Source organism: Lasioglossum baleicum, unplaced genomic scaffold (assembly GCF_051020765.1).
Source record: "Lasioglossum baleicum unplaced genomic scaffold, iyLasBale1 scaffold1943, whole genome shotgun sequence".
Lineage (NCBI taxonomy): Eukaryota > Metazoa > Arthropoda > Insecta > Hymenoptera > Halictidae > Lasioglossum > Lasioglossum baleicum.
This window is the reverse complement of record NW_027471002.1, coordinates 1-13,519: the sequence shown is the minus strand read 5'-3', so window position 1 is coordinate 13,519 and position 13,519 is coordinate 1. Positions and strand designations below refer to the sequence as shown.

The 13,519-nt window shown below is 22.3% G+C and overlaps 5 protein-coding genes across 5 annotated transcripts; 3 read left to right on the top strand and 2 right to left on the bottom strand.

The window, feature by feature from the left end:
- Positions 1 to 4: 4 nt before the first annotated feature.
- Positions 5 to 1,454, top strand: LOC143221130 (small ribosomal subunit protein eS7-like). Its single transcript, XM_076446649.1, has 5 exons — positions 5 to 58; positions 423 to 596; positions 803 to 984; positions 1,075 to 1,225; positions 1,377 to 1,454. Exons 2-5 carry the CDS (start codon positions 423 to 425, stop codon positions 1,452 to 1,454), a joined length of 585 nt encoding a protein of 194 aa, XP_076302764.1. The 5' UTR covers positions 5 to 58.
- A 1,400-nt stretch (positions 1,455 to 2,854) lies between these two features.
- LOC143221135 (PSME3-interacting protein) lies at positions 2,855 to 4,764 on the top strand. The gene is made up of 5 exons (XM_076446653.1): positions 2,855 to 2,951; positions 3,573 to 3,671; positions 3,780 to 3,999; positions 4,201 to 4,268; positions 4,466 to 4,764. Exons 1-5 carry the CDS (start codon positions 2,855 to 2,857, stop codon positions 4,762 to 4,764), a joined length of 783 nt encoding a protein of 260 aa, XP_076302768.1.
- Positions 4,765 to 6,259: 1,495 nt separating this feature from the next.
- Positions 6,260 to 7,981, bottom strand: LOC143221131 (uncharacterized). The gene is made up of 2 exons (XM_076446650.1): positions 7,877 to 7,981; positions 6,260 to 7,504 (listed from the first exon to the last, which is right to left on the bottom strand). Exons 1-2 carry the CDS (start codon positions 7,979 to 7,981, stop codon positions 6,260 to 6,262), a joined length of 1,350 nt encoding a protein of 449 aa, XP_076302765.1.
- A 360-nt stretch (positions 7,982 to 8,341) lies between these two features.
- LOC143221132 (cyclin-dependent kinases regulatory subunit) lies at positions 8,342 to 9,481 on the top strand. Its single transcript, XM_076446651.1, has 3 exons — positions 8,342 to 8,400; positions 8,729 to 8,856; positions 9,381 to 9,481. The coding sequence occupies exons 1-3, from the start codon at positions 8,342 to 8,344 to the stop codon at positions 9,479 to 9,481; spliced, it is 288 nt and encodes a 95-aa protein (XP_076302766.1).
- Positions 9,482 to 10,596: 1,115 nt separating this feature from the next.
- Positions 10,597 to 11,366, bottom strand: LOC143221133 (cytochrome c oxidase subunit 5B, mitochondrial). Its single transcript, XM_076446652.1, has 3 exons — positions 11,282 to 11,366; positions 11,061 to 11,134; positions 10,597 to 10,806 (listed from the first exon to the last, which is right to left on the bottom strand). Exons 1-3 carry the CDS (start codon positions 11,364 to 11,366, stop codon positions 10,597 to 10,599), a joined length of 369 nt encoding a protein of 122 aa, XP_076302767.1.
- Positions 11,367 to 13,519: the final 2,153 nt, after the last annotated feature.

The window sequence follows — 13,519 nt, the reverse complement described above, 5'->3', positions numbered from 1 at the left end:
TGGTAAATCTATCTATGGGTATATTGGATCTTTTTCACCCGGTGCAGATATCGTCAAGGTACACGCGAATAACAGTTCAGTTTTTAGTTAAAAACAAAGTTAAAATGAATTAGAAAACATTAAATGATACTTTGCATGTTATTCATAACAGTGCAATTTACCAGATGAACTAATATATATCTTTGGATCGTATATATAAAATTTGATAAAATTGGATTCTATTTGTTACAATGTACTTATTTGACAGCATATTGTAGTTCATAATATTTAACTTTAAGATTATACTTTTATTTATTTTAGAAACTTGAAACGAAATATTTCTTTTAATTAAAATTCTTATTAAGTAAAGGAATCGACTAAAACTTACAAAAGTATCTGTGTATAAACAAGAACAAAAATCTTAACCTCCAAATATTTTTTAGATGTATACTGCAAATCCTAAAATAATAAAGAGTGGTGATGCTGAACCTGATGCTTTCGAAGCCAGCATTTCCCAAGCTCTACAAGAACTGGAAACGAACAGTGATTTAAAGTCACAATTAAGAGAACTTTATATTACTAAAGCACGTGAAATCGAAATTACAAATGATAAGAAGGTAAAATAACATTTTGTAGTTTTTGTCAATAATTTTCTCATATATATGAATAGCAGAAAATTAATTAAATATTTGTAAAAATATTGTCATTGAGATGCTGGAATCTGGGAATAATGTCAGTTCCCTTACACGATGTTCGAAATTAAAATAAAGTTTCTTTAAACAAGTATGCAATTATATAAATTAAATTAATATCTTTTATCTAGTGCATCATTATCTATGTACCTATGCCAAAGTTGAAGGCATTTCAAAAAATTCAAACTAGACTTGTACGTGAATTAGAGAAAAAGTTTTCTGGGAAACATGTTATGTTTGTTGGAGAACGTAAAATTTTGCCCAAGCCAACTAGGAAAACACGTACTAAAAATAAGCAGAAAAGACCAAGAAGGTATGTTATTTTATCAAAAGTATTAACATTTTTGCTTGTATATACTATTATATATATTGTTAATAAATATATATCAAATTTGCTTTTTAGCCGTACGTTAACTGCAGTATATGATGCATTATTAGAAGATTTAGTATATCCTGTAGAGATTGTTGGAAAGCGTATCAGAATTAAACTTGATGGTAAACAACTTATTAAAGTTCATTTAGATAAAAATGAACAAACGAACATTGAACATAAGGTAAATATATTTTTAACATTGAATATTATTTTAAAATGTAATACTTAAAATTTCGTTTTTATTTCTATACTAATAAAATATAAATTAACTATCTTTATACCTTTTATTAACAACTGATATGAAGTATTTAAAGCAATGTTTTATTTACTAGGTCAACACCTTTGTAGCTGTCTATAAGAAGCTAACAGGTCGGGATGTAACATTCGAATTCCCAGAAACTTATGTATGATTTACTTAAGGAATAAAAATATTTGAAATAATTTTATAACGTTTATTATTCTCCTCATTCTACATTATAGTAAAGTCAATTATTGAACTTTGTTATTTTTTATATATGTTATTATTTAGTATTAATATAGAATATAGAATTCTTGAATAATTTAAGATAATCCCTGTTAATTATGTTGTGTTAGTGTGACAAGTTGTATAATATATTATATTATAAATATAAATTAGACAAAATAAATATTTTACTATATAATGTAGCTTTATTAAATACTGTATAGAATATGCATCTAAATCTTCTAATATCATAGTTACTTATAGTGAACATTTATATTTTGCATACACTCACACATATGTAACACTTGTCTAATGTTTTACGCATGCGTGTATAGCTTGGTCAACTTCGAGCAGTTAATTTGCAGGACATCGTTTTCGTGACATAGGTAATGATAAGGTAATGCAAAATATCGTTCAGTCTGACTTTAATTGTGTAAAAAAAGTGATCTATTTATAATAAAATATTCAATTTGTAAGTCTTCAATTATAATTGTACAAGTTTAAATGTAGAACTTAACCTCTATATTTTTCAAAAAGTACTAAATATTTATCTTCACTTACTGATTTAAAAACATTATTAAATTTATCTATATATTAAAAATATTTTAACTAAACTAAAATATAATTAACATCTCGTAACATTTTATTGGTAATATAATAAATTTAAAAAAAGAAGGTTTTGTGACTAAAATACAGAATGTCAAATATTCCTAGAAAAATATTAATGTTTTAAATCATTTAATTTAATGTTTGAAACTTTTAATTTAAAGTATTAAATATAAAACCTAAATAAAAACTATTTTAAACAAATTTCGATATTTAATTATGGTGAAAAGTGAATAATTAATTATAAGTGCTGAGTGTTCATAAAAGTAAAAACTTCACAGACATTGAAAACATACATTCTTTGTGCTATTAAATATTTGTATAATCTGTCAAAGATTACTATAGATAAGATTGGTAAGTATTAATAAAAAAATTTTATTATAAATATACGTGTATGTTATATATCAAATGCTATGTAATATATAACATTACTGATTGTAATAAAAGTATTCATTTATTTATGTTTTCTTACATAATGTTAGCCATTTAATTGTACTAAAACATTATAATCCTATAAATTAATTATCTTTCATTTATATGATTTATTGAATTTTTTATAATTTATTGAATGTACAATGTAATTGTTAATATCAATAAAATAAGGAATATATTACTATTTTCAATACATTATTTGGAGAAATATTAATCATAGCAAATAAATCTTTGATGTTACTTGCATCAAATAATATTTTAAATGACTAAAAATTAATATTTTGTATCTCAACTTTTTTTTAGTTCATAATGAGTTCAGGATTTATATCAGAAGCTGAGATTGCAGAACAGCGAAGAATACGTCAAGAAGAATGGGAACGTGTACGAACTGCAGACCAACCATTAGGTTTTTAATATTTTCATTATATATTATATTTTAACAATTTATTTTAAGAATATGTTTAATTAATATAAAACTATAATATATTTTAAATATAACTAGACTATTGCAACATAACAATTGTGCCAATTTTCTTAAATTGGTCTATGATAAATTATAATAATATATGATAACAATAAATTCATATATTTATTTTTTAAACTACATTGAAAAGTATGATTCTTAAAATTCATTTATTCTATGATTTATAATTTTTATAATAATTAGAATATATATATATATCTTTTGTTTGTTTCTTTTAATATATTATAAATATTATTATTATTAACTATGTATTATAAATGATATACATTCATTAAATTCTATCTTCAATTCTTGAAATATAATAATAAACAAATTATATTATAAAATGTAAATTGAAGAAAATTGTTTATGAAATTAACATTTTTTAATTGTTTCATTTGCTAAAATATGAAAACACTATCTTTATTACAACAAATGTACATAAAAATTATATCATATTTAAAATAAACGTTATAACATTGTTTTTCTGTTCCTTATATTTTCTGTTTATATTTTAACTACTATAAGTTGTCTCTTGTTACTATGTCTTTTAATATTTTGTAGAAGCTCCAGAAGAATCATATGATTCAAGATCTTTGTATGAACGGCTACAAGAACAAAAAAATAAAAGGGACGCAGAATATGAAGAAGCACATAAGCTAAGTAAGTTAAACATTTCAGAATATAATCAAATATATAAATTTTATAATAGATATATCCAGTAATTAACATATATTTCATTATGTCATAAACTTATATTCTTAATTATAGAAAATATGATAAAAGGTTTAGATGATGATGAAGTGGAATTTTTGGATCTGGTAGATAGAACAAAATTAGAAGAAGAACGTAAAAAAAATCTTGAAGAAGAAAAAGAAATGCGCGACTTTAAAGCTGCAGTTGCTTCATTACAAGAAAAATCTTTAAATGAAAAATTAAAACAAGAATTAAAAAATCCTCAAATTGTAAATAAAAATGTTTCTTCTGGGAGGTAATATATTAATTTATCTAATATGTTTGTAATAAATGTAATTCCCTTCCCTGTTATTAGTATTAGACTTTAAACATTTTGAAATTTATGATATAATATTTGATAAATAATCTCAGTACATAATCATTTTCGTTGTCATGTTTGTTGTTAATTTAATAATAATTTATATTTTGACATTAAAAGATAAATTTTATTTTTTAGTAGTCGTACTTCACAATTAAAATTATTAGCCGGTGTTGTAGTTAAACGACCTGAAAAACAAAAACAAGGTAACTAAAAATTTTTATCATATTAAATTTTTGAATGATTCCAACTGTTAGAATTGATAGAATTATGTTGGAAAGTAATGATAGTAATTATCAAAAAGATTAAAACTATATTAAAAATTGTTAAATACTATTAGTAGTGAGGAAGAAAATCCTTAATATTTATTTAATTCTAATATTAACTTATTGTATTTGTACAGATGTTACTCGAGGTGTCAAGAGAAAAATATCTGATGAAAATAAAGACACATTGAAAAAGGAAGACTGTGAAATAAATGAACAGATAGTCACTGAATGTGAATCTACATTTAAAAGTGATACTTTACAACATGAAGATATGACACATGAAACAGGAGGCATGAAATGTATTGGAATTTTACCTGGCCTTGGTTCTTATGATGATTCTAGCGACAGTGAATGTAGTTCTGATACAGATCAAGATCATTCCAAATATGATTTGTTAGGTCGAAAAATTTTAAAAGACAAAGAAAAAAGCTGAATGCAAAGTACTTGTAAACGTCTTTTTATTCATTGGTAAATAACCATTTTGTTTTGCAATTTACTGTAATTGTACAATATAAATATATTTTTTGCAATAATTTTCTGCATATTTTACTTTCACTTTCACTGTGTTCTTACTTTATATTCTACAAATATCTTAAAATCTTCTAAAAAATATATTATATTGTATAATAGGCTTGTTTTCTTAGAATTTAATTTTTTTGTATATTCATTATCACTCATTTAAAGTATTTTGAAGTTCAATTTAAATTACGAATATTTTGCGTTTAAGAATATTGTATAAATACGATAGCTTCAAAAATAAATTTATTGTCAATTTATAATTATGAGAAATGTGTAAAAGCTTCTGGTAACATTATATAATTTACACTTAATAATGATTATTTTGACGATTTTAAGAAAATTTACATAAATATTATATTTATTAAATAACTGGATCATAAACTATGTGGAGACTTTTTTCAGTGGATGATAATATTTTCAAAATATATTATGTCTAATTATAATATCTTAAAATAATGATATCTTGACAGTACTGATTATATTAAAAAAATAATTTTTACTATATATATTATCGCAACAATTTATGCATAATTGTATTATATTGTAACATACATAATATACATAAAACAACCATAAAATATGAGTACAGCTTATTTATATCAAAATATATTATAAAAGAATTATAATATTTATATCAATTTTTCTTTAATAATATGAAAACCATACAATAATCCTAGTATAGTTATCTAAAATTTACATTGTTTAAATGGGTTACAAGGAATAATAAATAGTGTAGATACTTTCCTTTATTTTGGGATTGTATAAAAATAAAATTATTTTTATACTAAAATTTACAAATGATTTAAATAAAATAAATAAAATATTCTAGAAATATATTATGTAATTAATCAAAAAGACTATTATAATACTTATAATATACATATTTAAACACATAATGTATTACATAATAAAGCTGTGCCTCCATATAGTGAATATCTATTAAATATATAATATTCCTGTATATTAATCTCAAAAACATAATGCAAAATTAAAAATTAATATATAATAAATTTTATAATAAAACAGTCATAATATTAGAAATAAAATTCTACATAATAAAGTAATTACAACTTGCAAATATTTTGATAAGTTAATGAAAATATAATTTTTAATTACTATGTTTATGAAAGACTGTACAAATAAACAACTTACTAAAATATGTATATACAAAATAATTTAATTAAATTTCTCAAATATTGCATAACTTGAAAAAGAACTCGTACATTTATATTTTTTACATCTTATTTCATTTACTTATCATGATATTATTATATTATTATTCTAACATTAAGCAATCTATTTATAACAATTATTGTAAGATTTTAAATTAATATGAATAATATAGGAAACTGTATAATACTGTTTTGATGAAATAATTAATTATAATAAATTACAGCATTAATTTAATGTCAGCGCAGTAGAGAATTTATCCATTCATCATTTATATCTTCAGAAGCAGTATAAGCATTACTTAATAGATCTTCTAAATCAGTAGCTATATTTACATCAGTATTTCTCGAAGTATTAAATGTGACATTTTCTTGACTTGATAAACAAGTCACAGAATTATTGCATTGATTTAGTGCACAAACAGTTTTTGTTGAATTATTTTTTATTTCTTGAACTTGTGGATCTGTCTTTAAATTTAAAGAATTATTATTAGCTTTGTTAATATCAATTGAATTATTTGATTCCATTTTTTTCTTAATAACACTGAAACTGAATTTTTCATACTGTTTACCACTAGTTACATTTCGTTTTGTAGGTGTAACTTTTGTTTCTGGATTATTTGATCTTGTATTATTCTTCTTATAATCATTTTGTTGAGTATTAGCTATAACTGTTTCAGGACTTGTATTATACACAGGCATTTCAAAAGATAATGTTATGGGTGGTAAACCATCTATTTTCATCATAGTTACATTTAAATTAGACTTTTGTACACCTTTAATACTTATAGTTGATTTTAAGTCTGATAATTTGTTTGATAATTTCTTAACTTCTGATGTTAATTTAGGGCCAGTAATATCTACAATCTTATTACTATCTAAAATCTTTTCATTTAATTCTTCATGAATAGAAGTTTTATTTTCTATCTTAATAGTGGACACATCAACATTTGTTTTCTCAATATTTATTATTTTAGGAATTGTTTTTATATTGTTTATATTTTTAATATTTTCTATAAAAATATCATCTTGTTCTTCGTTTTGTTTATTTATTGAATTTACATATTCATTTTTAACTTTCGTATCACTCGATTGCAAACTACTATTATGTACATTTATACCACTAGTAGTGACTTCATCATTTACAATTTTATTTTCATTGCAATCTTCTTCACTTTTAATATTTGATATTATATTTGGTCCTTCAAAAACAGGAGTACATAGGTCAGTAAAAATAGTTTTTGAATCTATGTTTGAATTGTTACTTATGTCATTAACATTTTCTAAACAATGTACATTTGAATTAGTAACAATTTCTTTTTGTGTACATTTGAGAGATACTGTAGGTGTACTAGTTAATAATATTTCAGGATTTTCTTTTAATCTTGGTATTGTTGGTTTAAAATCATCCCAATAACAAGACCAACTTTTTCCTACTACTCTTGGGCAAAATACAAAATTCTCGTATCCAAAAGGCCATATGCACTAAAATATAAAATAAATAAACTATTTAATACAAAGTAGAAATGTAATAATAAATAACATTATCATATTTCTGGTTATAAAAATGTAACTATGTTTGTTCTTTAAATTAATTTCTATCGTTAAATAGAGCTCTCAGTTGTTAAATCAATTAACTCCATTTATAATGATATAATTAAGTTCTTATATATATATAACATAATTAAATAATTTGATACCAAAATTTAAAAAACTTTTAAATTGAAATTAAGCACTTTAGGCTGTGAATAATTTAAATATCATTGAATATGAGGTTATGTTATTAAACAGTGAAAATTCTAGCAATGGAAAAAAACATTATATTTATGTTTTTGAATATTAATATAAGAAATCTACCTTATCTTCTTCGCATACCCATACAGCTTCTTGTAAATTAATTTGCAATAATTTTATTTTCTTTTTTATGCCCTTTTTCAAACATAGTGGACATAAATCTTGCATTTTGTAATTATTAATAAAAACCAAAATCCTATTGATTCATTAAATTTAATATTTTGTCAAATATTGTAGATCTGTCTAATCTATTGTTTTAATAGATTTCTTTTCCGTTAACAATTTTAATAACTTTTTGCATTTAATATAACTTAGGTAAAACTACTAGAGGGCGTATTAGTTTCTTAAACGTGCTGCTACTTGTTGTAACTTTTGAAAAAATTTTAGTATCAATTGTATCGAGTGCTGCAACTTATTTGACGTCATCAAAAGAAGGTGAAATTTATTATTGTATGAGTATATACAATTGTTATGGCTATAAATTTTATAAAAGAAAAAGATTCTTAAGTCTATACTTCAACATTCAAAATGCCAACTGATCAAATACAATATTCTGAAAAATACAACGACGATAAATATGAATATAGGTTTGTACAAAAGTTTAGTTAATTCGTGTTAAAATATTAAGTAAGTCATTAAAGTGTTAAATTAAAATATATAAATATATAGATTTTAAAATATTGAAATAAATTTTTATATATAACATTTAATTTATATATGTATCTAATCTTGTTACATATTTTATTTAATATAAAAATATATGAAAAAAATTAATCTATATTATGTATCTATTTTTTCTTTACATTTGCTAGAATATGTTTATTTTAATGATCTATAAATGTTTTTATAACTAATATTAAAATTTTGCATAATTATGAGTATTAATTTGTAATAAAAAAATGTATTTCTTTACAGACATGTTATTTTACCTGCTGATTTAGGAAGACATGTTCCAAAAACGCATCTTATGTCAGAAACAGAATGGAGAAATTTAGGAGTTCAACAAAGTCCAGGCTGGGTACATTATATGATGCATGTACCAGGTAAAAATACATATATTTGTACGTTTCATAATAATAGCACTGTTTGATTATAACATATTTAATTTGATCTAATATCCATGTTAATTTCATTAACATTACTCACATTATTTTCATATTTACGTGTATATTTATATGTTTTCATATAAGACCTTACTTTTTTTAGTTTAATAAAAATAATAGTATTAATATTAAATTCAGAAATGAAATAAAACTCTTTATAATTTTCTATTTCACAAAAAAGAATTAATTAAAGAATACAAATTAAATTTTTCATATATCATATAATTTTTATAGAATTATAAAACTTTATGCATGAAAGGAATAATCTGATAATACGTGATCCTGCTTATTAATTTTGTATATGTTTGTTGGGCCTTTTAATGAATTCTGTTAAACGTATTTAAATTACTATTTATTTAGATTTTAATTAATTATAAAATAAATTAAATGTTTATATTTAACATAACTATATTGTAAATTAAACAACATGATATTATTTATCTTAAATTTAAATCATTTTTTAGAACCACATGTACTACTCTTTCGTAGACCAAGGACTGATGTTTTAATAAGTACAAGAAATGTCCCTTTTCAAAGAGAATATCAAAGTGTATATTGTGTTTAAAACAAATTTTTAGGAATTTTTAATATTATTTAATAATAGGTCTAAAGCATAATAACTTAATACAAATTAGCACAATTATAAAGTAAATGATAATAGTTTATTCATTTATTATAATCATGATTCTGTTGAAATTGATATGAGAATACAAATTGGGGATTCTTATAGAATCTTTGTAAATTTTGAAGTATAACATTAAAAAAATGTATTACTTGTGTTCATAAAATCTGTATGCTGAAATTAAATGCATAGATAATTATTGTATAAAATATGAAATGAAGCCTGTATTATAGTATGAATTTGATTAATTTCATTCTTGCATAATATTGTAATATTTTTATGATTGTGAATTTGAAAATTAAATATAAATAAATTTACAATTATACTGTGACTGTGATAAACTTAGAATTGATAAAATTCATGATTTTTATAACATAAAAATAAAAATTGATATATATCATGTTTACAATATTTCACAATCATAAAATTAATTTATATGTGCAAATAATATAAATATAAAATAAATTTCACGTTTTGCACAGAATATTGTAATATCTATACATATTATCATCAAAACATGTTTACACATATTTCTTTAGTATATCATTATTTATTGTTTAAAATGACTACATTTGAATAACTCATATGTATTAAACTGATGTATAATAAATAAAAAGACCTTCAAAAATATGTAACTCAGAGTTAAAAAATTATTGATCTTTATATTTGTAAATTTCATCTTTGCTTTTTAAAGTGCACCAAGATGATTTTCATTAAGCCATGCAATTCATTCATTAAGTTTTGAAATAATACAAATATAACATAAATTTATGTGTAATAATGCAACTTATATATAAATTGTAAAATTTATCAGCAAAGAAACATCTGTTATATTTAGAAATTTAATAATCAAATAATTTTTAAATTGTACAGTTTATAATAAATTATATAGAATGATTCAAAACTATGAGTACTTAGAATACCAATATTTTAAAAGTACATGCAAAATTTGAAAGATAGGATTATGAAATGGTTGTAAATAAAAACAATTGGCAGTATCATATAATATTAATTCTATTATTTTAAGAAATGACTAATTAATAAGAAATGGCATTACATTATAATGGAGCAACTTCAGTAAGCTTAAACCAATGACCACATTCACAACGACGTGGTTGACCATCATGTAACCACATCCAATTCACATGTGATGTATCTGGTTCACAAATGCAACCAACAAGACGACTCTTGAATGCACTTGGTACTAAATTTGGCGATTCTCTTGTGCTATCACGCGATATTTCTATGGCTTTCATATGATATGGATCCTAAAATAAAACAATAAAATAACAATAATAATGACAAATTAAAATATCAATGAAACGAATTTATATTATCTAAAATAATCTTGACATTAAAATCCTAAAAATATAAAAATTATATTTGGAAATTTTTTAATTATCTTAAAAATAAAATTATATTTAATTATCTAGAAAAATTATACAAAACAAAGTTGCAAATAATACAAAATTTTTAATTAATTCAGAACTGACTTAGAAAACTAGAAAAGATAGAAACTTACAAAATTGCCAGCTGCTGCGGCAAGTAATTCTCGTTTTTCCAAACCTGTCGCAAGATCTAATGGTTCGGGAATACCTGAAACAAGAATTTTATTGAAAAAAATCGTATTACCTACTTAAAATGAATTGGGAATTATGTAAAACTAATAAACTAGATCATATTATGTAATATAAAATCGTAAAATACTTAAATAAATATACTTAGAAAATATGTTCACTTTACCATTCTGTTCTTTGTATTTAACAGCATCGCTCAAAAATGTGCGTCGACATGTCCGGAAAGCAGCACGACTACATAACCATGCCATTTTTCAAATTACACGGTTAATACTTTGTTGAAAGAGAACGTTCTCCCACGGCACAAACAATTCGTACGAAAGAAGCTACAGAGTGTCGACCTTACTGATACTCTTCAATCGATTAGTAGACTGCTAACAGCGCCATGTTACTATATTAAATGATTTTAACAAGCTTTTCTAAATTATACACTTGATATTATTCAACTTATAAAATGTTACATTTAAAGTTAATAGTATTAATTTCAAGTAATTAAAAAACAAATATAATGTCATAAAAGGATAAAAATAAATATACACTTAGATATTTCTAGGGATGGTTTTTCAAAAATTTCGAATTTTGAGAAATGAAAAGATTTAATTTTTCTCTGAATTTTCGAATTCGAAAATTTTCGAAATGCAGGTAAAATAAAATGTAAAATTAATGAAAGATCATTCGTAACGCTTCAAAATTTTCGATTCGTGTATAATTACAAATTATTTTTAAAGATATACGAAGATTAGCATTTAATTGTAATTGTAAAAGTATAAATTCAATATTTAATACCAAATATTCTCTTTATAAAACAATATTCACATTTCACAGAAACTTCGAGAGTTTCGAAATTTTACAAAATTTCAAATTTGAGTTTCAAGAATTTAAAAATTAGGTTCTTATTTAATCCTAGTTACTTGTATTATTAATTATTACCAGGAATTTAAAATAACTTTTATAATACTTCTGACTTGCGTTTAATAAAGTATGCCTCTAGGTATTACGTGATACATCAATAAAATATTTCCAACACACCCATTGTTTCCATACCATGAACCTTGGGTTCATGTTCTGATTCATAGAACTATATAAGTCGAATGTTCTATTTTCAATTTATACTTGATTAAAGAATCTAAACTAGTAGGTAAAATGCAACTTAATAATCATATTTCTATTTTATATCATACTTACATTAATCATAAGAATCATTTTTAGTGAAAGCCATACTTATATCATTGAAAGAGATATTTTATCAGGAATGATGCTTAATAATAAAAATTGATATTGAAAGTAAGATTAAAATTAGAAAAAGAAATGGTACTTTTAATTTAATACAATTTTCTAAATACATGTTTTACTTCAAATAAGTGTGTTATATTATTAAACTTAAAATTTAAGGTCTTATAACATTGAAAATTGTATTAATAAAAGGTAATTTGGAACAATCTCTTGCTGTTTGTGTATTTAATTGTAATTCTTCTAACAGTTTTATTTATTACTTATTTTATATGAATTAAATAAGAGAAAATGATGACATTTCTTCAATATTCTACAAGGTTTCATATCTATATAATTCTACTTCATTGTTTGAAATAATATTTCACAAAAGGCAATCTACATTTCTAACATCTGATTGGTTACAGTAGGTAAATGATTGTTGCAGAAAAGGTGGAGCATTATTTGATGACGTAATTTTTATTCTAAATATATAACAAATCATTGTATCACAGCAAAGTTGCATTCATAACACCGTGCATCTTCTATATAAAATTCCATCATAAAAAGTGAAAATTTCTTGTTTATAAAAATACTAGGTACTTTTTAAAATAATCTCTAATATATAATATTGATATATCTTTAATAAAAAAAAAAAAACATTGATAAAAGTCGTGCGATTTAATTAGTTCTTCTTTATCATTAAAGAATGCCAGGGTAAGCACAATTATTTCTCTTGTGAAACATAGTGTTATAGGATATCTTCCACCAACAAATTTAATTTCAAGGTATATAATTTTAAATCAGATATTATAAAATATTTGAAATGTTTACTTGAATATAGTATATAGTATATAGTAATAAAAATTTGCAATATTTGTTTGTTGTAATAAAAGAAAAGTATTCTTGTATAGCGATAATGGTAAGAAATAAATTATTGCTGTTATTATTATTTTGATTATTAATATAAAATATTCTTTACATAAGATATTAAAAATGTTGCAATTAATGAAAAAGATAAATTGGTAATACACTTTTCTGGTTTTGTATCTTTTGTGATCTTATATCAATATATAATTATACCTTAATTACACTTCGCTTTATAAAATTTATATCATAACTAAATTTTTCAGTAAATAGTTAAATTGAAAAATATAGATTATTATAAATTATGGTGTTAACTTATAATACAAAT